Here is a 26342-nt window from a genome sequence, read left to right as displayed (position 1 = left end):
CTTGAAATTACATAACGATATGTCTCAGTTGGCAAACAAGATGAATCAGCACACTCCATCAGAGGTTTGATATCCATCTTAGGTATGGGGCAAAGGTGCGCACTTGGTCAGAATTGTTTACTAGTCTGATGTCTTCTTTCAATAAAATAAAGATTCAGGACTGATGGCTGTAGCGTAAACTCTGCTTGACCAGCTGATGGTTTGCACGGTTACCGACTAGCACAGCGAAGATATCATTTTGATCATATTGCTTCAATCTATTTCTGTGCTTCGCGCAATTTTGAACATTTCCTAACAGGTATCTCCATATGAACGTAGTGATATTCCCAAGGAATCCACACTATTTCCAAAGATCACAGGAGAGTTAATATAAATAATTGTGACGTTTTTACCACTAATTCAAGCAGATTTAAGACGATTTAAAGCTAATCAGAAAGCAGCTGGAATTTAAACAAGTCGGACCATGTGGATGGTTTATATTAAATTTAGTGGATTGCGTACTAACTGAAATAAACACAAAACGGTGCAATCTTGTTTACACCTCTTTACTTGTGTTCAATAATGTAAATGTAAATGTAAATGTAATGTAAATTGATATTTGTATAGCACACTACTCACCCGCAAGGGTCTCAAGGCGCTTGTAGAATACCGCTGTGGAACCCATCCTGGCTTTCCCTGTGAGGTGTCCACTCCTGGGCACCCCCAAAGTAGAGGCCAGGCATCCTTAGCATTGTGGGGGCCGTTGTGGAGATTAAGCAAGCTATTGCCCAGAGTTACAGAGTGGGACTCCATGATTGGAATAAGCACCGAGGCGAGAATTATCAGGTCCGTGGAATTTTGAGCCCAAGACCCGCCGAGGCGGGGAATCGAACCCTGGTCCCGGGCTAGACCTCTGCATCAGGGTCTGCCGCTCTAACCATTGAGCCACACTTCCTCCAATAAAGAATGAACATTTAAGTCCTACCCATGGAAATATGAAATGGTAAGCTGACTGCTCTTAGACAGATCACCAACCGCAGAGCCTTCCACTGCAGCCTATAGGCCCATCTAATTTGCTAACTGATATGGCACTGTTCAGCAATTCTACCTCTAAAATGTTTTAGCGAATATTTTACACTTTGAAAGACTATCACTCAATCATAACCATGATGTTGATGGGAAAACAAATAGCAAAAGACATTTTTCTTGACGGTATAAAAAAATGCAGTAAAGTTCTTACTGTAGCTCTAACATTTGCTCTTCAAATAACTGCCCGAGCTTTTCTTTTTCAGCCTCAAACTTATCAGAAAGCTCCTTCTGGAAATGATTTTTGATATCCTCATGATGCTGCTGATATGTTCTTTCACATCTACCAAAAGATAAGAAAGACAATAAAAGTAAAAAAATCAAAAGCAAAATTAAACAGAACATGTGAATGAACAAATATGCCTTTAGCAAATTCAAAGAGATGTTGCATTAAACTGGAACTTTATTACAGTTGCCCCCCTACGTTTTGCCCCCTTTTTGACTACTCGAGGCTGGCTTTCAATCAGACAGTGCACTGAGGCCTGCTAACGAGACCTTAGTGCCAGTGCTCTTTCCCCTAAAACATGCTTTGCCGCCTGTTTAAGTCCCTAGTCAAATGGTACCCCTGGTACCTGTAGCAGGGGTTCTAAAGAGAGTCACTAAAGAGGGTCCCTACGGGCTGCAGAATGTCTTTAAGCCACGCTAAAGGACCCACACACAAATTGCATGAAGGCTGCCATTGCAGACTGCTTGTCATGGTGCAAACCATAAGTGAAATCCCAACATGGCAAACTAAACTGTGTGCCATGCCAAAGTCACTGCATGTAATATATGTAAGTCGCCCTTACAGCAGGCTTTGTAGCCCTAAGGTAGGGTGTATTATATTACATGTGATGGCATATCTGCATAAGCAGATATACCCCTGTGCGGTCTAGTTCAATTATTAGAAGGTACAGGTGAACAGGTAAGCCATCTCAAGAATATGTGCTGGGCACTGGTCATTAACAGGTCCCCAGCTACATGCTGGCATCACCGAAACCTATGGTGTTTGGTAACAAACACGGTGTCTTGATAAATATGTACTGTTGCCGGTACAAGATTTATTGATATGCACCCAGAGGGCGCTTTAGAGGTGCCCATTGAAAAATCTACCACTGTTTAGTGTGTTGGCTGACTGGTATCATCTAGCCTGGCATCAAAGACAAGTATGATCCCCTTCCCAGCCTGCCCCCCCTGCCTGCTCCTGCCCTGACAATTGACTTGTACTGCAGCTGTGCATCCTCCAGAAGCTCCAGAGGGCTACCAGCACTTCGCCAACAAGCCAGCAACTCCCTTAAATTGGAGAGTCACTTCCTGCAGCTTGCAGGCACCGACTGCATTGACCCGGAACACTGATCTGCTGACCCCCGGGCTCACCGATGCAGCAGCCGCCCAGGCGGTGGTTACGGTGCTCTAGGAGGTCAGATTAGCCTCCCTACCAAGGTTGGAGACGCCAGGACCCCAAAGAGCCGCCCTGCACTAAAACCCAGGGAACCAAAGCTCTTGCATCAGCCAAGGCTTGTGTAATGTCCAAACCGGACGCCAAGACCGACCTACCTACCAACCTACGTACGTGGAACGTCAGCACCAGAGAGGCCATCTCAAGAGTAGCCCTGTTGTTCTGTCTCAATCTCCAGGTTGATCTAAAAAGTAAGAGTCTCCAACACAAGCAACCCACCAGATAAAAAACACCTCTGCACCAGAGACCCACAGCCCAAGTCCGAGCCCATTGATAGTGCACCCTCCAGTGACCCTATATTATGGTTTTTAAGAGCAGGACCCTAGAATCTCATAGATAATATAAAAGCATCCTCACCCACTGGTACCACCAGTGGCATGCTTCATCATCAGATACACGCCAACTGCACCTAGTGTGAGTGGGAGAGCTCAACGCAATTTGTAAGCAGAGCTCTTACTATGGAGGTATCTCTGGTTAAAACAGCGTGCAGGTTTCTTCGCTTATAGTTGGGTAGTTTATTATGGATACATGTGGCAAGCTTGAAAACAATTATGGGAAAATGTGGCTAAGGTATATATCGGCCTAAACATCGAAGCTCCATATGTTTCAGCCCCATATGGGCTCTGGACTTCTTCAGGACAGAGTTCCCTCTAGCTCCCTATATTTTGAATGATGACCAGAACCTCCAAGAGACAAATAACATAGGAAAGCTCTCTCACTTTGATGGACTCTGTACTGACTGAGAAGCTGAGGGTATTCTGTACTGCTGCTTCTCACTTTCTCCCGAGATGACTAGTTTGTGGCAGGTTTGATATACAGGACTCAGTCAACCAGAGACATGAAAAGCTGCTATATCGCTTCTATATTCAAACTAATAACAAGAAAACGATTACGAAATGCAGTTTTAACAAAGATGAAGTGTGAAGATCACGTCGTCCACTGAGGGGACGTTTAATGGTCACAATTCAGTGCGCAACTAAAGAACAATGTATAGATATATTTATTTTATGCACTTTTGCCAAACTTTTATTCACACAGCACTGAATATCATTAACGAAATAGGGTGTTCTGGGCTGGGTGGAATTTAAAATGCTACGTTTGATCAGGTGCTATACTCCAAAAGCCACTCTATCTTCTGAAAAAATTCAGTCAAAACTCTCCACTCTTCATTTCCTCAGCTTTGCTAGTTCAGCTCTCAAACACAATGTTGTAGTATCTAAAGCATCAAGAACACTGGATGGTTTATTGAACGATTTAAAAACATTAATGTTCCTCTTCTCTCTCCTCTAAAAGATAAAGAGACAACTTTGTGCATGTTTGTCAAAATCCTTAACGTAGCATATAGATCTGTGAAAGTGGGATCATGAATACAGTGGATTGATGTAATAGGTGCTGCGGTTGCAGACAAAGAGGGAACTGAAGGTTTTGGAAAATAGGCAAGCTTTTGCACCAGGAACATGAGTTAACTTCCAGCATGTTTACCAACATTAGGCATCATACCTTCACCACGGTATTTAGATGGTTTGTAACAGATCTCAATCACTGATAATTATAAGAAGAAGCATTTGCAATGCAACCACTCTTGCCTTTGGGGCCTTAAAAGAATAAAGCTCGGATCCAGTAGCGGTTCCACTGGGATGTGGTGAAGGGAAATAGTGCTGTAAAAGGGTCATGCTGTTTTGTTTAACCCCTTGCATGCTGATGACGGCCCCCAGCCGTCATGCACTACAGTGCTCGTGTGCTGATGACGGCTGGGGGCCGTCATGACCGCACCCGCGCTGAAATCTTCAGCACAGGAGCAGAATTGCGGCGGCATGGAAGGGGTTAATAACCAAATAAAGGAGGAGGGGCAGATTGATGAAGTTGTTTTGACATGGAAGATAGACTAATAAAGCAAGTAATTTCGAACCATGCAAGTTACCATTTTACATTGTAGAAGTTCCAAATTGTGTTATAGAAATGTACCGATATATCGCTATTAGTGAATACAAGTTTCAAGGCTCAGCTTGTGTACGGGATCTAAGATCCGAGCCTGACACTTGCCTCGACTCTCCCTATTTATTTGTTGGCTTGCCCACCTGTAAACGCACTTTATTTCTTATGACTTACAGCCTCTAGGAATGACTAATGAGCAACACAACATCTAAACTAGATACATTAAAATACATTAACCCTCACCACCCCCATGACCCCAACATGTGCACATAAAATATACAATCTACATGAGGGCACACTAACAAACTTTATGAATTAGACAGACCATACACTGGCTTTAGAGCTACAAATCATGCTATAACTGGAGTCTAACAAAAGGACTACTTGATGCCCTATTACCAAAAACAAATGGGAACACAAAAGTAAAACATCCATTATATGCCATAATATTGATGGATAGCCCATTCAAGCAATGGCAAACAATGAAAAACAGATGAAACGGGGAATGATCTAAAATCCACTTTCTCGATCTGTATTTCTTACTGTACTTTTTTGAAGAATTAATCACAAGCAATCTTCCAAGAAACTAAAGTTGTCTATAGGCGAACATAATAAGGCTTATAATTGAGGTGTGGGAGGTCTTGCCACTGTATGGGAAAATGAATGAAGAACACAAAAATATATTTAATTTAAACTTAAAATTACATAGGTTGAACTTGAAGATAGACTCAAGTAGACATAACATTTAGACAGCATTTGTGGTACTCCTGGTTTTTTAGGTGGTTTTTAGAAGACCTACTTAATAGAGAGTATGCTGGACATAGATGGGTAAGTGGGTAGAATGAGTGACAGCAGGTCTTTGCGTGGCGATAGAGTCAGTGAGCAGACAAACTTTTGCAGATCTTAGTGATCAAGTAGAGGTATAGTAGTTTATCCGTGCTGTGTGGTACGGGGCTAGGCCATTGGTTTAGAAGACTAGGGCACGGTATGTGGCTCTCAGACAACAGCAGACACCAGTTCAGTCAACCTTAAGACCGTACCTCATTCTTTAGTTATGTCATCATTCTTTGATTACAGCTCAAAATTATTAGCAGCCTGGAGGCATCGACAATGTCTAAATTTAAACAAGAACAACATAGAAAACAAGCATTTACACAGCAACAGGTCTCGCAATTGCGAGACTTTGAGCTATTGGCATTGTAAATGGCAATGCATTTTATAATATTAAACAGCATTGTCATTTACGATACCAGTAGGTCAAACTTTGGCAAAAGTGAGACCTATTGCGGAGCATGGTGTCTGTGAAGCGGGTACTGAAAAAGGAGCGAGTTCCACTCCTAACCGGGTGCACAGCTTAGTGTTCATGGCATTACAAAATTTGCCACCAAATCAATCCTTTGTTCTCATCTTCTTTATTAGTCATCACAATCATCAAAATATTTCATTCTTCTTGTTTTTGCGCATGTCACAAGGGGGAACGCTTACATTTTCGCTCAACTCTAAATGGAGCAGAAATGCTAATCCAAGCCTTATTCTGCGCCACGAAAGCATATGTAAGTTTTGTCCATGTCCATAAAACTCATTTACCCAATGCATTTCGGGCCTTCTGTCTGGCCCTTCGTCAGGGGTTATCTAAAATACAAAATACATTATTTAGACTGTGTTTTACTGAATACCACTTAACATCAGATGCAGATAACAACCCATAGCTGTCTCCTAAATCAACGTTTTCCCGCTAAAAACGTAGCGTGATGCTACGTTTTACAATGAATACCTCTGCTCTCCTCTCTGCCTTTCCCTCTTCGTGTGTCCTCTCAATACAGCCTCCCCCCATGTGCCCTAAAGCCTTCCTTTCTGACATTTATTCTACCTCCATCACCCCTCTGAAACAATCCTTCCTCTGTGCATCACCTTCCATTCGACGGTGTATTTTCAAATACATTCACTCCCCCACTCATTTACCGTTCTAACTTGTGCATACCTGTTCAAAAATGTCTGCGTTCTCATTCTTTCATCTGCTTCCACAACGAACCAGTGTTAAACTCCTGTTTTTCATACTGCGAGCCCAACTTTTTAAACCACAAGTTGTATCCGCCCTTCTGATGCACCTGTGCACAATTAGTCAGTCTTATCCTTCACACGCTGTTGGTTCATCCTCCCCACTTAATCACCGCCTACAAAACCCACAATGCACTCCTTGTGCAAACCTCTCTCCTAAATGTCAGGCCCCATTATTTCTAAACACACATTCCGATCGAGGCAAAATGATCAACGTGGGTTTAACATCTGCGGGAGGGCGGGGCACTAATAATGAGTACTCAGTGAGATGTTGAAGATCGGAATGTGTGTTTAGAAATAATGGGGCCTGACATTTAGGAGAGAGGTTTGCACAAGGAGTGCATTGTGGGTTTTGTAGGCGGTGATTAAGTGGGGAGGACGGAACAACAGCGTGTGAAGGATAAGACTGACTAATTGTGCACAGGTGCATCAGAAGGGCGGATACAACTTGTGGTTTAAAAAGTTGGGCTCGCAGTATGAAAAACAGGAGTTTAACACTGGTTCGTTGTGGAAGCAGATGAAAGAATGAGAACGCAGACATTTTTGAACAGGTATGCACAAGTTAGAACGGTAAATGAGTGGGGGAGTGAATGTATTTGAAAATACACCGTCGAATGGAAGGTGATGCACAGAGGACGGATTGTTTCAGAGGGGTGATGGAGGTAGAATAAATGTCAGAAAGGAAGGCTTTAGGTCACATGGGGGGAGGCTGTATTGAGAGGACACACGAAGAGGGAAAGGCAGAGAGGAGAGCAGAGGTATTCATTGTAAAACGTAGTATCACGCTACGTTTTTTAGCGGGAAAACGTTGATTTAGGAGACAGCTATGGGTTGTTATCTGCATCTGATGTTAAGTGGTATTCAGTAAAACACAGTCTAAATAATGTATTTTGTATTTTAGATAACCCCTGACGAAGGGCCAGACAGAAGGCCCGAAATGCATTGGGTAAATGAGTTTTATGGACATGGACAAAACTTACATATGCTTTCGTGGCGCAGAATAAGGCTTGGATTAGCATTTCTGCTCCATTTAGAGTTGAGCGAAAATGTAAGCGTTCCCCCTTGTGACATGCGCAAAAACAAGAAGAATGAAATATTTTGATGATTGTGATGACTAATAAAGAAGATGAGAACAAAGGATTGATTTGGTGGCAAATTTTGTAATGCCATGAACACTAAGCTGTGCACCCGGTTAGGAGTGGAACTCACTCCTCTTTCAGTGCATTTTCATTCAGCAACGTGGCGGGCTGTCCGCGTTTTCCAGGGTATGCACGCGATAGAAGAGAACAAAGAGATTAATACAGAACAATTGGAGGAAAGGAAGGTGTGCACCGAGTCATCTTTTCAGTGCAGTCTGTGAAGTGGGTGCCATGCTCACCAATAAAGGTTGTTTTTTTTATTGAAACTGAGCGCAGAATCCTTAAAGTGGGTGACACGCTCAGCATGCACGTTTATTTGTAAACAAATAAGATAAAAGAAAGCGTCTCTCAAAATTAATAACTGTCACCAGGAAGCTTCAGGTGATCATATGAATTAAACCCTTGACTGGCTCCTAAGGAACCTTTAGATCTGCCAATTGACTAACTGCACACATTCACATTTCTTTCTGGTAACAGGATACCCTGGAGAGAAGGCTTGTTTATTGTTTAGTTGTCTGTTTTCTCTCTCTTTGCAGTGCAGGGGACCGCTGTTACCCTTTCAGCCAGAGGTAACTCATGCTCAGCACTGACCATACAAAACAAACGTCTTTTTTTCCAACAAAAAGTATGGGAACTGTTTTGGCAGCATTTTAAAAGCTTAGGAATGTTGTTGCCAATAGACCCTTTCCACTTCAACCTTTGTGAGTGGCTTCAGCTCGTCGCCAACTTCTATTCATACCCATTTGCCATCATTTCGCATATTTAACAGCATCACTACCTCGAGCATGTTGCCATATGGATTACTGGGCCTTCTCCAATTAATCCCAGACCCTTTTTATGCACATGGACATCTCATCCCACTGCCCCTCTGGATACATATTTTAGTCCCCACAACAATGGGAGTACCAATAGCATAAACCATTCAGGTAAATCTAAACCTCTAGTATAACAAAAACTTAGAAACATAGCACTGGACTTCTATAGTAAATTATAATCATCAGCTAATTACAAATATTTTTCCAAGCCTATGCATTGCACCTCCTAGTACATCACACTGCTAGGCAAGACAGGAAAAAGCACACATCTGATCACTCTTTGGTGGCAACACAGGCTTACAATAAAACACTGTTAACAACGCTGTCTTCCCAGTGCAGCCTCTTACCAGTCAGAGAAGGTGTTCCACAACTGAGTCTGAAGCGCTATTTAAATGCTACAATACAATCAGTGCTTGAAATGGAAAACCAGAAGCACCGGTACTCACTGTCCTAGGGCACCTGTTTGCTACTGAGAAGTACTGCTTCTTTCCAATTAAAAGTACAGCAGCCTTGCTATTAAGTACAGGTACTTAACAACTGTTCATTCAAAGCACTGACTATAATACATCTACTTAGAACAACAGCACACCCAAATAACATATCTGGACCACGTTCCTTACCCTCTTAGTCCTCCGGTTCGGAAACCCCCCAGTCCCGACCAGATGGAGAGCCGCCTGCTACGTCCTCACCGCCGGACCCCATGCTGAAATCTATGCGCCGTGCCAGGCGAGCTAGGTTCTGGGACATGTCCAGTGGCTGCACGTAGATCTCGGATCCATCTAGGCCCACCTCCTGCACCTGCTTTTCGTAGGCCGACTCAATGCTGATCTGCACAGCGGGCACGGACCCTTGGCCCTACATGATCCCAAAAGTGGTGTTTGCTAACGGTGTCAAGAAGAAAACTGCACCGAGGACCAAGAAACACGGAGCTGTGCAGATGAAGCCCAGTACGGATGCCCCGCCAGGACAAAACTCTCACGCTGCCTTTACTTCTGAGTAGTTTACTGTTAACTAGCACAGTATTTCAGATGGAGGGGCTGAAGCGAGGAGAGGCTCACCCAGCGGTCATTACGAGCGTGCAAGACAAAAAAAAGGGTGAATACGCAGCGTACGAGTAAGCCCCCTCCGTCAAAAAAATACAAACAGAGCGCAGTGTTCCTGAAGTGGACGCCACGAAAATATAAATAAATAAAGTGAGCGTGGTGTCCCTAGCGGGCGCCGCGCTCATTAAAATAATTAAAAAAAACATACAAATCATTATTAGACAAACGTAACACAATGCTAAACGCACAATACAGTAATGGTAAACAAAAAAGTGCTGAGCCAGTAATTATATAACAGATTGTCTCATGCCGCCAGTAAAAGATCCAGTCCGGGTGGGCGGGGCTAAAAGAAGACAGGGCGGTAACCAGGAGGGACTAAAAAGCCTCACTTACAATCAAAAGACACTGTTTACCATAACAAATGACGCTAACCAATGCAAATAACAGGACGAGTCGAAACACCACTTCTGAAAGTGTATTGATTACAAGAAGCCCTCGCAGAACGAGCAGCGCATGAGCTGCAATGCTAGGCGAGACTTAAAAATGGGGATGCAGACTACTGAAAAGGTGAGAAGCTTCTTCATTGTTGCCTTGTAATCTAGAGAAATCTCCCAAACATATGCTTAAATGAAATTGATATCACTCTATATATCCACCAGTGCTGCATAAAGAACGTATGCATTCATGCCTTGGTAGTAGCCAAATAAATCTTTACCAAGTGGTATATATCCATCTTGTATAATGAACACTCATCTCCAACTTGCTGTTACCACTTGTTCATAACATATCTCATTATACTGAAAAATTATTCTACAATTAACTCTGCCCAACAGACAACTGAGGTCTTTGATTTTCTGTGAGCTTCCTTCCATAGTAAATACAACCATAAAGCTCATCTGGTCTTATTTACGAAGCATCCTCTTGACAATGGATGCATGAAGTTTCAGAAATACTGGAAACTGACCGGCTTTGATTGGGATCTTCATACTCAGTCAGGGACTTAATTTGCAGCAAAATTCTAACAAATATAATCCAATTTTATTAACTGAGAGTTTAAATCATCAAATGTTTTACCAACAGATGAACATGTGAATATAAAATGTTCAAGTCTCAATAAAAGCAAAATTACAAACAGTGATTCAACATCTGTAAAATTGGTTTGAATCTTCTTTGGTGACGAGGGCTATTTCTCAAATAGTATTTAATCTTATTTTTGGTCTATATCCTCTATATTCAGTTCAGACTTTATAGAATAAATATTCAGTTTACTTCATTAATGTATGATTACTAATAGTGTTGATACCTTCATATGTGAAGTCCATATTTTGACGATGTCTATACTTTCACCACTTGCTAAGAAAAAAATGGTCAACTCACTTTACAATGAGACTCATGGACATATAGCTGATCTCCTGGTCATACCCAAGAGCTCAACGAAAAGGACGGTACCAGAAGAGCACCATTACTTGTAGAACAATGAACAATGAATTGTTAAATGAAGCATGGACTAAATTTGGCCTGGTGTCAGTAACAAAAAGAGTACATCCTCGAAAATCTAGCTAATATTTTTACCATCCACAATTTTAGATATTTATCAAGAACTGGATGGCTATTTACTATTGCACACAACAGCTGTACAAAACAAGATGATTTGTCTTGTGCACAAAATGGTCCTTTGGGAGCTTACCAAATTTATCATAACAGATTTCAAGCTGCCAGTAATGCATTCTGAAGACAGATGCTAGATCCTCAAACCCTCTCCCACTATAGAGGCTCAATTGATTTTCAAATCAAATCCATTAGTAAGCGGACTGCAACAGGAAGAAAAGCTAGAATAGAGAGCCATAAATACACGAGTCTCTTCCCTTAGATAATCTTATGCAATGGATAGTTTTGAACGCTAGTCTCTTGCTATCTAGAGGTCTGTACATGGAACAAAATGGTTGGGTAATCAAATCTATGTCCTAGGTCTCAGTGCTATTTATTTATTGCAGTATTTTGGTGGCACAAATATTAACATTGGATTAGTGTAGTAGACGTTTTACACAAAACCAATCAAAGTGATCAACTGTCAAAACTAAAAACCGTTTACCAGCATCTTAAACAAACTATGCAGAGGTTGGAAGGGAGGAGACGGTGGCAGAGGAAATTAACTGCATGGAGAAGATAAAGGTCATGAAAATGAGGTAGCTTTGTCAACCATAGGGGTTTTTAAACCGGGATACCTCTTTCCAAATTGCATAGCAAAAAAGAATGAATGATGCAATGCACCTTCATAGTAGAAAATGCATAAAACCTTGGTTGGTAAACCTTAAGGTCATTCTATTAGAAGTACAGTGGCTATTACTGCTCTAAAGAGGTCCATCTGCCTTCCCAAGTCTCTTTCACTAAGAGTTGACTAAGAAGGAGCATAAACACAACCGTGAAGAGAGGGTCCGAGGGCATATTTAGGGACCTATCACAGTTACAACCCCCTAAGGCACTAGTATAAACACAAAGTAACTGTGGGTCTAACCACTCTAATAATTAACCACTGTCTGACCAAAACCTCCTAAAAGTTTCTAACCATGTGGGAAATAGAGTTTAATCTGAACATAACAGGATATTTTTTATGTGTGAAAAATACCCATCAGTTATCGTCCGGTACCGCCCTTGTCATCATATGGGACTCCTCACACAAGGAGAAATAGATCCCGCAGTCATCTGCGACCATGCGAAAGTGGGAGCCCCAGAGAAAAGGTTATGTAATCGGCGTGTACTTGATAACTGAAAAAAGCAGTGCATGAGTGTATGGGAGTGAAAAATTGTGAAGGGTACTAAAATTGGAGAGCTGGGAGGAAAAAGTGAGTTTATTAAGTACCTCTCAAACTTCCAACATGTAAAAACCAGTGCAGGTAAACAGTAGTTTCAACAAATAGCTACTGTACAAATTGGTCAACATGTTTCTGCAGTCTTTGGACCCATAAAGGTGTCCGCTGCTTTCGTCAGGACCATAGATTGCTACTGCTAGTGATAAAGGGTAAAAAAACTAAATGATATCAACTGAACGTTCCAGGTATACAACAATTCTCCTTTCTGGTAGGAGGAAAATACTACGCCTCACCTGGCTGCGGCTCAGGTAGGTGGAGCACCGCTCTAACCGTCCGTACTCCGGCATCCCTCTGGGCCATCTCGGGGAGGTGAAGGGACGCCCGGAGTACCGACGGTTAGATATCATTTTGTTTTTTTACCCTTTATCACTAGCAGTAGCAATCTATAGTCCTGACGAAAGCCGCGGACACCTTTATGGGTCCAAAGACTGCAGAAACATGTTGACCAATTTGTACAGTAGCTATTTGTTGAAACTACTGTTTACCTGCACTGGTTTTTATATGTTGGAAGTTTGAGAGGTACTAATTAATAAACTCACTTTTTCCTCCCAGCTCTACAATTTTAGTACCCTTCAAAATTTTTCACTCCCATACACTCATGCACTGCTTTTTTCAGTTATCAAGTACACGCCGATTACATAACCTTTTCTCTGGGGAACCCACCTTCGCATGGTTGAGGATGACTGCGGGATCTATCTATCCTTGTGTGAGGAGTCCCATATCACGACAAGGGCGGTACCGGACGATAACTGATGGGTATTTTTCACACATTGAAAGTATCCTGTTATGTTCAGATTAAATTCTATTTCCCACATGGTTAGAAACCTTTAGGAGGTTTTGGTCAGACAGTGGTTAAATATTAGTGGTTAGACCCACAGTTACTTTGTTTGTGTTTAAGAAGGAGCATGCCATTTTATTCACTAGTATATACATCAATAAAAACCCTATTATGAAGGAGGAGATACCTCCTAGTTCTTCGTTATAAACAACCCTCCGTCATCGTCCTGTAAACTATGAATGGTTCCCCTAAAGGAAAGACATTTGGGATTCCAAGCGATGTTTAAATGCCTTAAAGTGCGGTATCCTTTTTATCTGTTTCAGACCACAAGCTTGTTCGAATTTGCTTCTCTCCTGGGGTTTGAGGTGGTCATTTAAAACAAGAATTAGCATAGCTAATATAGGTGCTGGCAGTGACACTGCCATGCTTTGAGTATGTTTTTTGTGTTAGATAGTCTGGCCGCCACAGATGTGTGAGCATCCACAGCAGCCATCTGAAATCATCTGTAATATTTTAACCAACAAGTTCAAAGAGGTCTGTGTTGGAGGTGCGCGCAACAGCACAGCGGCAATCTTTGAATACATTTAGAGTATTTTAACAAACTGATTCAATTTGCAGTAGCCATCGTTGAATGGCTTTGCTAAAATAGTAAAAACAATGTCCTTGCTGCAGTGAGAGTGGTTTTTTTGATAAAGCTAAAAAACCATTTTAAGAAGGATGCCAGCAGACAGCGCAGGAAACGCACAAAAAAGTTTACAAAAAAAAATAAAGTTGAGGAAGGGTGGGGTTGATGGGATGGAAAGTGAGGAGGGAAGAGGAGAAATGGAGAAGCAGGAGGTTTGACTATTTAGAAAAGGGTGGGGGGAGCAGCACACGATGAGAAAGCAAGAAAACACATTTACTCCCATAGATTGCTTAAAGGAAAGTACATAGTTCCCTAAATGAAAAGCACATTAGCAGTGGAAGAATACAAAGCTCAAACAATCAGAGGACTGTGAGATTTAAATGCTCATGGTCAAAAGAAACACAAGAATGGGAAGGGAAGACATTGAATCCAGAAGAAACAATTGAGACGGATAAACAAAGCCGTCCAATCATAAACTAGTCACTGAGACGAAGCCCTATGTTTATACTCTAGGAATGCAGGAAACAACAGGTCTGGTCAACAGACCGCTAAAGCAGCCTATGATCGAACATTATATCTCGCTATTGAAAAAGCGTTTAGAGTTTGTGCACATAGATGAAGATATTCAGTGCTAATAAATATGTAGGGGCATCTCAAGAAGAAAAATTTTTAAAGTATTTTTTTCCAATGATACTCACAGTGTAATACCCGGAAAGATGTACAGAAATACTGAACCGATTATTTATTCACTGAAGATATACACAAAAATGGCCTGCTATGAAAGCCAAATTTTAGCTCCTTATAGCATTGCTAAAAGTATCAACAGGGAGGAGGAGCTACGATAGCAACCAAGATGGCCGCTTAGGCTCCCGGCTCCGCCGACCTCCGTATCCTGCCAGAAGATCCTGTCGATAATCCTGATTTAACGCCCGACCCCCGTGTAGATGAACCGCTGCTCACTCCGACGGTGCAATTCCGAAGATTTAATTCGCTTGGGTGACGGAGCTGCGTTGAGTGGAAGTTTGTGGCCTAATCCAGCAGGAGAGCCGGAGCCTCGAGTTTTGCTCTGCCCGTGTTGTAGTTGAACAACATCGGCCTTGGGAGCCAGTCAGGGTCCGGTCTACCGTAGTGGAGGTTTTTTCTTTGCCCGATCTCGACGGCGCTCATTTTGCCTGATTAACATTGAGGGAGGAGTGACGTGGCACGACAGTAACCGGGGGTGGAGGTCCCTGACCCGCGGACCCGGTGTGGCTCGGCCAGGATTCGTCGGGTCGGGGTCTTCGCTTGCGCGAACGAGCTGCATATTGTTGCGCAGAATCCGGTCAGCCCCCTCAGACGCCGTCCGTTCCTGTCTGTTCCCCCCGGGGAAGCCGGCTCCTAGGGGGCGGTGAACATGATCGTTGTTGAGCGTGGAGGGATGGATCGGACGGAGAGTGAGCCGTCGCTAAAGACCATAATGGCAGCCATCGGGGCATTTCATACACATGTGGATGCCCTGCTTCACAAAATGATGATGGGCTTATTGGCTATGGAGTACGTGGAACCGGACCATGCTACATCACAGGTATTATCACAAGCTGCGATTTCGAGTACGACCATCTTGATTCTGGACGGGGACCCCGTGCGACAAGAGGAGCAGCAGCCCTTGGTTGGTCTCTTGGAAAATCCAGTACCCGGTGTTTTGAACGTATCGACCTGCTTACCATCATTGCTAACTTTGGGAAAACCGATTTGCGTCCCCTCCCTGGAGAATCCTTTGGGTGACTGTCCCTGGGCTTCTGTTTCATCCTCTCCCTCTTTAGTGACTTTACAATCTTGGAGAAAACTACATTGGGACTATCCGTCCGTGAGGGAGTTTTCCTACGCTGCTGAAGTTCTTGGCCACTTGCTGACTTTGAATTGGATTGGATTGGATTTATTCAGACTCTTTTTTCACTTTGAGTCTCCTGCTGAAGTGATGGGAGGGGTTCACACAAAGGTTCGGAAGGGCCATGGTTGAGAATGATCGACTGTTGTTGGTATTACGGCCCTAATGGATCTGGAATTCGTGGCAGTTTGTCTCGCGGGAGGTTGGGTGGTGCGTCACGGCTCCCCCTAATTTAATTTCTTTGGGACTATAGATATTTTTGACTTGTTTCATAGGAGGCGCTGGTTTCTGGCAGGGGGGAAGGGGACCGGGAGCTTATATGGAAATGCCCTCCCCCACAGTCTCTTTTCTTCTTTTAGAACTTACTTAGTTGGGGCGACAGGCACACTGCTTGGGGTTTAGGCGATAACCGTTGCAGGGGTGCAGGGTGGGGGGATGGGTTTTTGGTTTTCTTTCTGTTATCGCTCATATGGTTTTTCCTTTTTTCTATCTCTTTTTTAGTTTTTCCTTATACGTAATATTGTCGAAATATCCTCATTTTCAGTTTTTTATATTCTAGTGTCTGACTGTCATGAATCTTTGCATTTATGGTTTTATGGGGGAGAGGGTCTTGAGAGTCCGCATTTAAACTGTTTATCGATTGTAATGTTGCAAGTCATATTTCGAATTCATTAGCGCGGGCCTCTCAGGGACTCCTCTGTTGCTCCACGTCTATCCTGTTATTGTTCCTGTTCACCCTATTATTCTGTATGTATACATGGCACCGGATATGTCTATTCCTTTTTTCTTGTCTTAAAATAATAAAAAGATTTATTAAAAAAAAAAAAAGTATCAACAGGTTGGATTAGTTTTCTTCTTGTTATTATAAAGTTGTAAGCAACTGATCAGAAAGAGAGATTAAAACAACATTGCACTGTGCAAAAACAACATTACATTTTTACTGCTTAGCAAATAAACATGGTAATGTTACCTGTCAATAGCTTCTTGCTTGTCATGGTCAAAATCTTCTATCATTTGTCTCATTTCATTGCATAACTCTTGATTCTTGCTCTTCAGGCTTTCCTCCTTTTGAGTTAATTCTTCAATAGTACTCAAATGTTTCTAGAAAAAGTGATGCATTAATCAACTGAAAATGCCGAAAAAACTCACACAGTATATACACTAAACACTTTTCCTGATGCATGGAAAGGTAATGCCCATCTACACAAAGAGGAAGGAGTAGTTTCTTACCTGTAACTCCAGTTCTGTAGTAGGGGTATCTCTGTTATAGTCATAATCTAGTGAATAGTCCAGCTCATGTGCGGGGACCCCGGAGCAATCAAAAATAATCTCTTAAGCTGTCGTCTTTGCAGTCCTCCATAGACACTTAAGAGAGAGAATTTAAAGACAAATAATGCAGCCTATACATGCAAGGCTACACTGTCCAGTACTTCAACTAGAAATGCAAAGGATATTCCACCAATATCACATTTAAACCTGTCTGCCAGTTTTCACCATGGAAAACACTCCCCCCCCCCCCCCTTCACCAAATCCTTGGAATGATAGAGAGGAAGGGCAACACAGACAAGCCCCCATAGGCTGCCATTATGTGGCTTAAAAAGGGACACTGTGCCTTTAAGAAAACTTTCCAGAACTCTCCTGGTATCCCAGAATGCACAGCAACTCCCTCCACTTTCAGTTCTTTTTGGAGGTGTATACAGCTAGACCTGTAGCATTCGTCATTTTATCCTTTTCTCCACCGGGGAGGAGGGCGGGCGCTAATGACTATAACAGAGATACCCCTACTACAGAACTGGAGTTACAGGTAAGAAACAACTCCTTCTGTAGTAGGGGATCTCTGTGTATAGTCATTATCTAGTGAATAGAATGGCAAGCCCATCCAAAAAACAACCTGGCAGTGGAGAAAAATAAGGCAACACCACTACTGTGCAAACAGATTTCTCAATGAAGCCTGCCCAACCTGAGCATCTGCCCTGGCATCCGAATCGAGACAGTAATGCTTAGCAAAGGTATGGACCGACTTCCAAGTGACAGCCTTGCAGATTTCTGCAATGGGAACGTTACGAAGCAAAGCTGTCGTAGCCGCTTTGCCCCTGGTGGAATGAGCCTTAGGCTTACTGTGAGAAGTTGGCCTGATGTGCAGTGTTCACTATTCTAGTGATCACTATATATCAGTCCAAACAACCCTTATTGATGATTGGTTGTAAGTCAACCTTATAGACCAGCTATCCTAGTAGCATGGATACGAGCAGTCTAAGGCTAAGACTCTATAGGGCGTGTTAAGCCAGCTGTTTTACCATCACATTACCCCTTGAACACCCAGTGAAAGGACACCACACAAGTGTTATGAAAATAAACAATGTATTTATTAGAATCACAACAACCCTGTACTCTTTATGAGGACAGGGTGCTAGGCACACAACAAAACTCTTACGAAAATACTTAAGTTAGCACGGTATACACAAATGCCCGAGGGGCACGAAAAACCATATACTTTAAAAGTGGAATGCGAAATTACTAGCAGGTAAGTACAGTACTAATAGGCTTTGGAATCGCTAGGACTTGACTATAGAATCGTTAGATTACTTCTAGGAGACCCAGGGGACTCGGGTGCAGAGTGTGCACTCTCACGCGGGATGCGGGACAAAGTCTATGGAAGCTAGTAAAGTTAAAGTTAGTGTTTACGGGCGAGCCCGACCTGGTAGGAAGAAAACGACAGTGGATCCTGACCCTTGGATAGTGAGGCTATGCTGGGGCACCGGAATGCCGAAGTAACCTAGCCCAGGGGCTGCAGCTGCATAGGTCTCAAAAGACGTCGGGAATCCTCGTTGCCGGACCAGGAGCCTGGAAGAAAGATGCTGGCAGGCAACCAGTGAAGATAGTTCGAGTTGATCCAAGCCTGGATCTGGAAGATGGATGACACCTGAAAGCAGAGGGGACCAAGTTCGTGACTACTAGCCAGTAGTCAGTGGGCACCAGGAGGGCACCGGATGGTAGTCACCTCGACTAGGTGAGTGGGCGACGCTGGCTCTGCAGATCTCACGGACCCGGAGGCGTTGTCAGCGACCAGGATGGAGAGGCGAGCTGTCCCACGATGGATGAAGCTGTCGGCGTCGAAGTTACCCAGGATTGGGCAACAAGCCTTGGCTAATTCAAGCCCACGCGGTGGACTCAAAATGGCGTCTTGAGTGGACCAGGAGGGTCCGGGGTGCTCCTCTTCGGAAAGGGAGCAAGGGCCAGTCTGGAGCAACCAGACCAGCAGCAGTGATGTCGTCGGGCGTCGTTCAGAAGGCCACAAGCCAACGGGCTAGTAGCCAAACAACGCGGTGAGCAGCAAAAAGCAGAAGGGCCCCACGCAGATCGTGGAGATGCTGGGAGGCTGCACTTCGGTGCTGGAGCTGCTCAGGGTCGGGGCTTCTCGGACCCCAAAGCACTCACCAGGGAATTACTCGGCGGGCTTGCTGTGCAGAAGTCGTGCAGTCTTGCAGATGGCCGGTCCCTCGAGGTCTCGTCGCACCCACGGTTCTCAGCTGGGCTGTAGAGGTGGGTAGAGGTCAGAGGTGCCAGGGAAGCCGGTTCTCGTCGAGCTGGGCAGTCGGATTCCGGAGGAAGGACTTGCAGCAGACCGCAGTGTTCTTTAGATGGTGCCTGCGGATGCAGGGTGACTACTCCTTAGTCACAAGGGAGAAATCTTAGGAAGAAGTCTTGAGTTCCTTTCGTAGAAAGTAGTTTCAGGATTCAAAGATGATCTGATTTGGAAGGGGGCCAGTCCCTACCTTTATCTGGGAAAAGGGGGCTGGCACGCGACTAAGTCCTGCCCTAGGGGTGGGACCAGGAGGGGGGTGGTTACACCCACATCCTTGGCGGGCTTTTCCCCAGCACAGGGTCTGGAGTGTCCCTGGAACTGGTTCAAGCCAGCCTATGCACAGTGAGCACCGGGGTGCCACGTGCAGTCACCTTTCTCTGAAGCCCTGCCTACCTACAATACACAAAATCCTGTCTGGGACGGTGCTGGCACTGCCCCTGGCAGGTAACCCTTTGTCCTTATCTCCTGCTCTGGGAGGACTCCCAGCAGCAGGAGGGCAGACTTGTGTCTCGGTGGCAGCATCCATTTTGTGGATGCTAAGGCTCTGTCTGACTTTAACCGGGGTTAGGGGTTACATACATGTCGTGTCCCTCTAGAAGGGTGGAATGCTAACCCCGTCGCCAGAATTGGCGAGGGGTTAGTATTCCAATTCGTATGACACCTTACTCGACATGTTTTGATAAAGCGATACCAGAGTTGGCATATAACCGCGAGGATTATAATGCACTTAAGAGTATATGGTATGCGATATCATGGAAACGGCTAAGGGATGGATCCCGAAAGCCGCAGATAGGCTCAGCTCATGCCAGAGCACCATCTCACACGATTCCAAGCACTCTGCCTTCAGGATTGTTAAGGCCTGCCATAGGAGTGACTGATAGGAGATCTGTGTGTCGATTTTGGGGTTAGATATAGGTATACTATATCTAAAGCAAAGGGTGATTACACCACCTTGCCCCAGCTGTCGTGCAGCCAGTTGTGTCAGATTTGGATGGCCAGCCAGGGGTGGCATAATACATGCTGCAGCCCCTGGTAGGCCCTGGGTACACCTATGCCCTGGGTACCTAAGGTACACGGTACAGGGACTGATAAGGTGACTCAGTATCCAATTGGATATGTACCTAGGGTACATGGAATCCATTTTACAGAGAGAGCAGTAGGCCTGGGGTCCTGAATAGCAGGGCCCCAGGTCAACTAAGTCAGAAAACCAGCAAAACACCAGGCAAAAAGTTGGGGGCAACCATAGTCAGGGATCTACCTTCCTACACTTACCTCCTAAAGTCTTATTCCCTTTCTGATAACAGAGCTGGATACAAGACACATTCCACCTAGAGATAGACTGTTTCGAAGTAGCCAGACCAGTCCTAACCGACCCATAGTTGACAAACAATTGGTCGGATCTGCGAATGTCTTTGGTTTTATCCAGATAGAATTTCAACACCCTTCTGACATCCAGGGAATGAAGAGACCTTTCCGCTGGAGTAGAAGGATTCTGGAAAAAAGTCGGTAAAGTTATAACCTGATTAACATGAAAATCAGAAATCACTTTGGGAAGGAACTTAGGGTGAGTACGCATAACAACCTTAGCAGCATGAAATACAGTATAAGGTTCCTGGCAACACAATGCCTGAATCTCACTCACCCTGCGGGCCGATGTAATGGCCACGAGGAACGCCGCCTTCCAAGACAGGTGCTGCAGTGAAGCCTTGTGAATAGGCTTGAAAGGTTCCTTCATCAGCCTGGACAGCACCACATTCAGTTCCCATGCAGGTGAAGGAAGCCGAACAGGAGGGAACACCTTCTTCAACCCTTCCAAAAAATCCTTAATCACAGGAATCTGGAAGAAGGATGTATGTGAAGGACATTTACTGTACGCAGTCAACGCCGCCAGATGAACTTTAATGGAATGGAAATTAAGTCCAGACTGAGCTAAATGCAGAAGGTATGGAAGGATGACATCTTCCTTGCAGGTCGTCGGATCATGGTACTTAGACATGCACCAGATGCAGAATCTCTTCCATTTGTAAGCATAAGAGGTCCTAGTGGATGGCCTCTTAGCCTCCTTCAATATGTCATATATCTCAGGAGCCATGCCGCCAAACTCAACGACGAGAGGTTGGGGTGCACCATCTGTCCCCCGAACTTCGTGAGAAGATCCGGCCTGCACGGCAGTCGCATGTGAGGAAGGAGAGACCGGTGCAGCAGGTCCGTGAACCACCACTGTCTGGGCCATTCCGGAGCAATGAGGATCATACGCGCCCTAGACTGGGACAGCTTGATGAGCACCGCCGGAATCAGGGGAATGGGTGGAAAAGAGTACAGAAAGCTGTTCGACCAGTTGATCCATAACGCATTCCCCAGAGTCCCCTGCTGATAATACCTGGATGCGAAGTCTCGGCATTTCCTGTTTTCGGCGGTGGCGAACAGATCTACGTCTGGAGTGCCCCACCTGGCGAAGACGTCTTCGAGTACTTCGTCGTTTATGACCCACTCGTGGTTTTCCTGAATCAGTCTGCTGAGGGCGTCCGCCTGACCATTCTGCACACCTGGCAGATGGGTGGCCGTTACCTTCAATCCTCTGGCTAGCAGCCAGTGCCAGATCGCTTGCGCTTCCTGCGACAGTGTGCACGATCTCGATCCCCCTTGCTTGTTCAGATAATACATTGTGGTCGTATTGTCCGTCTGTACAAGCAGAGAGTTGGTCTGGAAGGACGGAAGAAAGGCCTTCAGTGCCAAGTGAACAGCTCTGAGTTCCAAGAAATTTTTGTGGTACGTTGACTCCGTCTGGGACTACAGTCCTTGGATCTGTAACTGTCCGGAATGCGCTCCCTATCCGTGGAGAGAAGCATCCGTCATGATAGTCTGAGAGGGAATGTCCTTGTGGAACGGACCCCCTTGAGGAAGTTCTCCGCCGAACACCACCACCTCAGGGACTGCTGAGCATGCAGAGACAACTGTATCCTGTCATCCAAGGTCCCTCGTCTCTAGTCCCACTGATCGTCCAGACATTCCTGCAGCGGCCTCATGTGCAGGCGTGCATGCGGAGTGAGGAAGATACAAGAGGCCATCGACCCCAGTAGAGAAGACACAGTCCTCACTGTTGTAGATCGAGCTTCATACAAGGTCAGGAGACTACATCAGTGAAAATGGAAGACCCCATCACAACAGGGGCAGCAAGGAAAAGGGGGAAACACTCTGACACCAAAGGTCATAGAATCAGGAAGTAAGTGAACTAAAAACACCAAGAGCAGACCTAAAGGTCATTTGCAGAGTGCAGATGATGGACGGAGCGTTAAGAAATCTGCAGCTAGACTATGTCTTTACCAGAAACATTGTTACAGAAGGTAAGTAACTTATTCATCTGATAGAGACATCTAGCTGCAGATTCCTGAACTTGTGAATTAGACACCATAGCCATAAACTCCAGTAGGAGGTTCTGCGAACCAATCCCACAAATAGGTCCAGGGGGACTGGCTGATGGACAGAAGAGTCTGCAACGTGTATAATAGAAGACTGAGTCACCAGACCGACGAACCAGACGATGGCCTCTACCTTAGGTGAAAGAAAGTGGCCACTAGAGGAGCAAAGTAAGCAAAAGCAAACAGCTAAGAGGAAAGAAGAAACTAAGATATGAAGAATTAAATCGATCCAATCACAACCAAATTAATTAAGTCTCCACTGCCAGGTGGGAAAGAGATACATCAATACCACAGGAAACTGCCTCTGAGTTACAGCGCCTGGCCCAAAGAAGAGTATCAGGCAATCCTGGCAAGGAAAAACCAAGTCTGGGAAAAAGAGGAGGAGAAATCCTACACATAATCACCTGACAACAGTCAGGATGCCATATGTGAACTCCAAGCACACTACACGGCCCACACCGTAGAGCACAGCCCAAAAACCTGACAAAGAAATTAGCCGAAATGCAGCCACGTACTTCCCAAGGGGAAAACATGTCAGAGTGAGCTTGTCCAAAAGCGCATACCAATAATTAGACCTAGACAACAAGAAGGTATGACTGAATATTCCAGAATCACCTAACGGAATATCCAGAAGAAAGACTCCCACAAGGCAGAGAGGGAAGCAATCCCCATCAGACTGGCAACCATGGAATATAACATAATTATAGAACATAGGTTCATTCAAGGACCACTTAACAGCCGTGAGGCAAGGAGACCACATCACACAACAGTTGAGAGGCAAGGACAACAGGAAATGCAACAACTGTGAGGAAGCACGTCACGCAATGGCCGTGGAGAAGGGAAAAGGGAAAACCAGAAAAACCCATGTTGTTCCACAGTCGAATGCCAAACAGACCGACCCTGCAGAGCGTCTGCAACAGTGGATACGGTCAATACCTAGGGTATCCCGTATATCCCCCTACATCAGAGGAATTTAAGCCACTAGCTTGGGGAGGCATGTACAATCAGAGGCACAAGGCGGCAATCCCGAATCCCAAGTTTAGGGTCAACAAGTCTCAATAAAACTCGCCAATCCTACTTCTAGCTAGGAGAGGTGGCATAGCGCAACACTGGAGAGCGCGAGCAAATCCACAAGGTGGGAATAGTCAACAGGGGAAAACGATCGACCGGAAAAGATAAGTAAAAATCCTCAGCAAGAAAACATGTCGCCACTGTAACAATCGAAGGATAGAAGCAGACAACTCCAAGAGAGTGTAGAGAAAAAACTGCATACCATTGATACGTGATAGAGTCCCCAAGAGGGGATAAGAGGTTGCCAAAGAAACTGAACCAGGAAACAAGGCTTCCAATGCAATATAGGACAGGATAACCAGTCTTGAGCCACAGGCCAGGAACGGAAAAAAGGGCAATAAGCCTGAATGGCCAATACGACACATATCACATAATGCTAAAGAGAATCGTGTGATTAGGGATTCACACAACAGTCGCATCCAAAGAAACCCACGGCAAGTGGAGTAAGACCCTCTGCAGGGTCTCAAGGCAGGAGGCTAGCCAGCAGCACCAGAGACCAGGGTAAAGGCACTGATCTGGTAACCTACGCCACAAAAAGCATATACCGCGTTGCAATAATAAAGGGGGAATAGGGGAGGGAGGGGAAGCTACGGGCCTGGCCCTCATCGACTAGCCTGTTTCCTTCCCAGTGTAAGAATTGGCTTTTGTAGTCTGGTCTGCCCTGTTCCCATGATGCACTGGGCCAGGGACAGACTAATTTGCATACAGCCAGGTTCTGAAACTGGGATGGTGCAATGAGCTAAAAAACGGTGTTGGATCTAGCCCTGATCTCTTGACTGGGTGAGAGTATTCTGCTTAATTCAGAGACTCTGTCCCTCACCACCCCTTGTTGTAAATATTTTTGTCCACCCTAAGCGTGGAAGGGTATACTCAGACATGAGTCCCTTGCTCATTGCACCATCAGGATTCAAGCAAGCCGGGCCGAAGACGGCTGTAATGCCAGAAACCGGTCCCCGGAAGCTGGTTTCCTTCCCAGTGTAAGAATTGGCTTTTGTAGTCTGGTCTGCCCTGTTCCCATGATGCACTGGGCCAGGGACAGACTAATTTGCATACAGCCAGGTTCTGAAACTGGGATGGTGCAATGAGCTAAAAAACGGTGTTGGATCTAGCCCTGATCTCTTGACTGGGTGAGAGTATTCTGCTTAATTCAGAGACTCTGTCCCTCACCACCCCTTGTTGTAAATATTTTTGTCCACCCTAAGCGTGGAAGGGTATACTCAGACATGAGTCCCTTGCTCATTGCACCATCAGGATTCAAGCAAGCCGGGCCGAAGACGGCTGTAATGCCAGAAACCGGTCCCCGGAAGCTTGTTTCCTTCCCAGTGTAAGAATTGGCTTTTGTAGTCTGGTCTGCCCTGTTCCCATGATGCACTGGGCCAGGGACAGACTCATTTGCATACAGCCAGGTTCTGAAACTGGGATGGTGCAATGAGCTAAAAAACGGTGTTGGATCTAGCCCTGATCTCTTGACTGGGTGAGAGTATTCTGCTTAATTCAGAGACTCTGTCCCTCACCACCCCTTGTTGTAAATATTTTTGTCCACCCTAAGCGTGGAAGGGTATACTCAGACATGAGTCCCTTGCTCATTGCACCATCAGGATTCAAGCAAGCCGGGCCGAAGACGGCTGTAATGCCAGAAACCGGTCCCCGGAAGCTTGTTTCCTTCCCAGTGTAAGAATTGGCTTTTGTAGTCTGGTCTGCCCTGTTCCCATGATGCACTGGGCCAGGGACAGACTAATTTGCATACAGCCAGGTTCTGAAACTGGGATGGTGCAATGAGCTAAAAAACGGTGTTGGATCTAGCCCTGATCTCTTGACTGGGTGAGAGTATTCTGCTTAATTCAGAGACTCTGTCCCTCACCACCCCTTGTTGTAAATATTTTTGTCCACCCTAAGCGTGGAAGGGTATACTCAGACATGAGTCCCTTGCTCATTGCACCATCAGGATTCAAGCAAGCCGGGCCGAAGACGGCTGTAATGCCAGAAACCGGTCCCCGGAAGCTTGTTTCCTTCCCAGTGTAAGAATTGGCTTTTGTAGTCTGGTCTGCCCTGTTCCCATGATGCACTGGGCCATGGACAGACTAATTTGCATACAGCCAGGTTCTGAAACTGGGATGGTGCAATGAGCTAAAAAACGGTGTTGGATCTAGCCCTGATCTCTTGACTGGGTGAGAGTATTCTGCTTAATTCAGAGACTCTGTCCCTCACCACCCCTTGTTGTAAATATGAAACCTACGCTAGGCCGCATCTGCTTGGGCTCCAAAAAGATGAACCCCCATAATTTGAAAATCCAGCCGCCCCAAGCCAGGCATGCCAGCGCAATTCCTACCGCCGCGACCAATGGAATCAGTGGAGTCCATTCCACACCTGATGAGCAGTTCAACCGCCTGGCAGCCATCAAAAACTGGGTCAACTCGTCTTTGTTAGCCTCTGGGAACAAAGGAAAAAGCTGTGCCAAGGAGTCCCACAAGGCATGGAGAAAGCATCCGAGGACACAAAATCATGTTGGTGGAGCGTAATGCTGCACTAGAAGAGGAAAGAACACGTGTTGAGCAATAATCCTGCTTCCTGGACTCTTTGTCAAGCTGGGAGTGGGGCAGGTTCTCCATCTCAGGGGATGCCGTAGTGGCTGG

The 26342-nt window shown here is 45.1% G+C and overlaps 1 protein-coding gene across 3 annotated transcripts in view; it reads right to left on the bottom strand.

Annotated features, from left to right (window-relative positions):
* The window catches only part of CEP152 (centrosomal protein 152), a 1079595-nt gene that overhangs the window by 770594 nt on the left and 282659 nt on the right, over nucleotides 1-26342 (bottom strand). For all 3 annotated transcript variants that reach the window (XM_078684802.1, XM_078684801.1, XM_078684803.1), the window contains 2 exons: nucleotides 16604-16734; nucleotides 1220-1348 (listed from right to left, as the gene is read on the bottom strand). In XM_078684802.1, coding sequence (XP_078540928.1) covers nucleotides 1220-1348; nucleotides 16604-16734 — 260 coding nt within the window. The remainder of the gene's footprint in view (nucleotides 1-1219; nucleotides 1349-16603; nucleotides 16735-26342) is intronic.

Source organism: Lissotriton helveticus, chromosome 3_2 (assembly GCF_964261635.1).
Source record: "Lissotriton helveticus chromosome 3_2, aLisHel1.1, whole genome shotgun sequence".
Classification (NCBI taxonomy): domain Eukaryota; kingdom Metazoa; phylum Chordata; class Amphibia; order Caudata; family Salamandridae; genus Lissotriton; species Lissotriton helveticus.
This window is presented reverse-complemented; position numbering and strand designations above follow the sequence as displayed.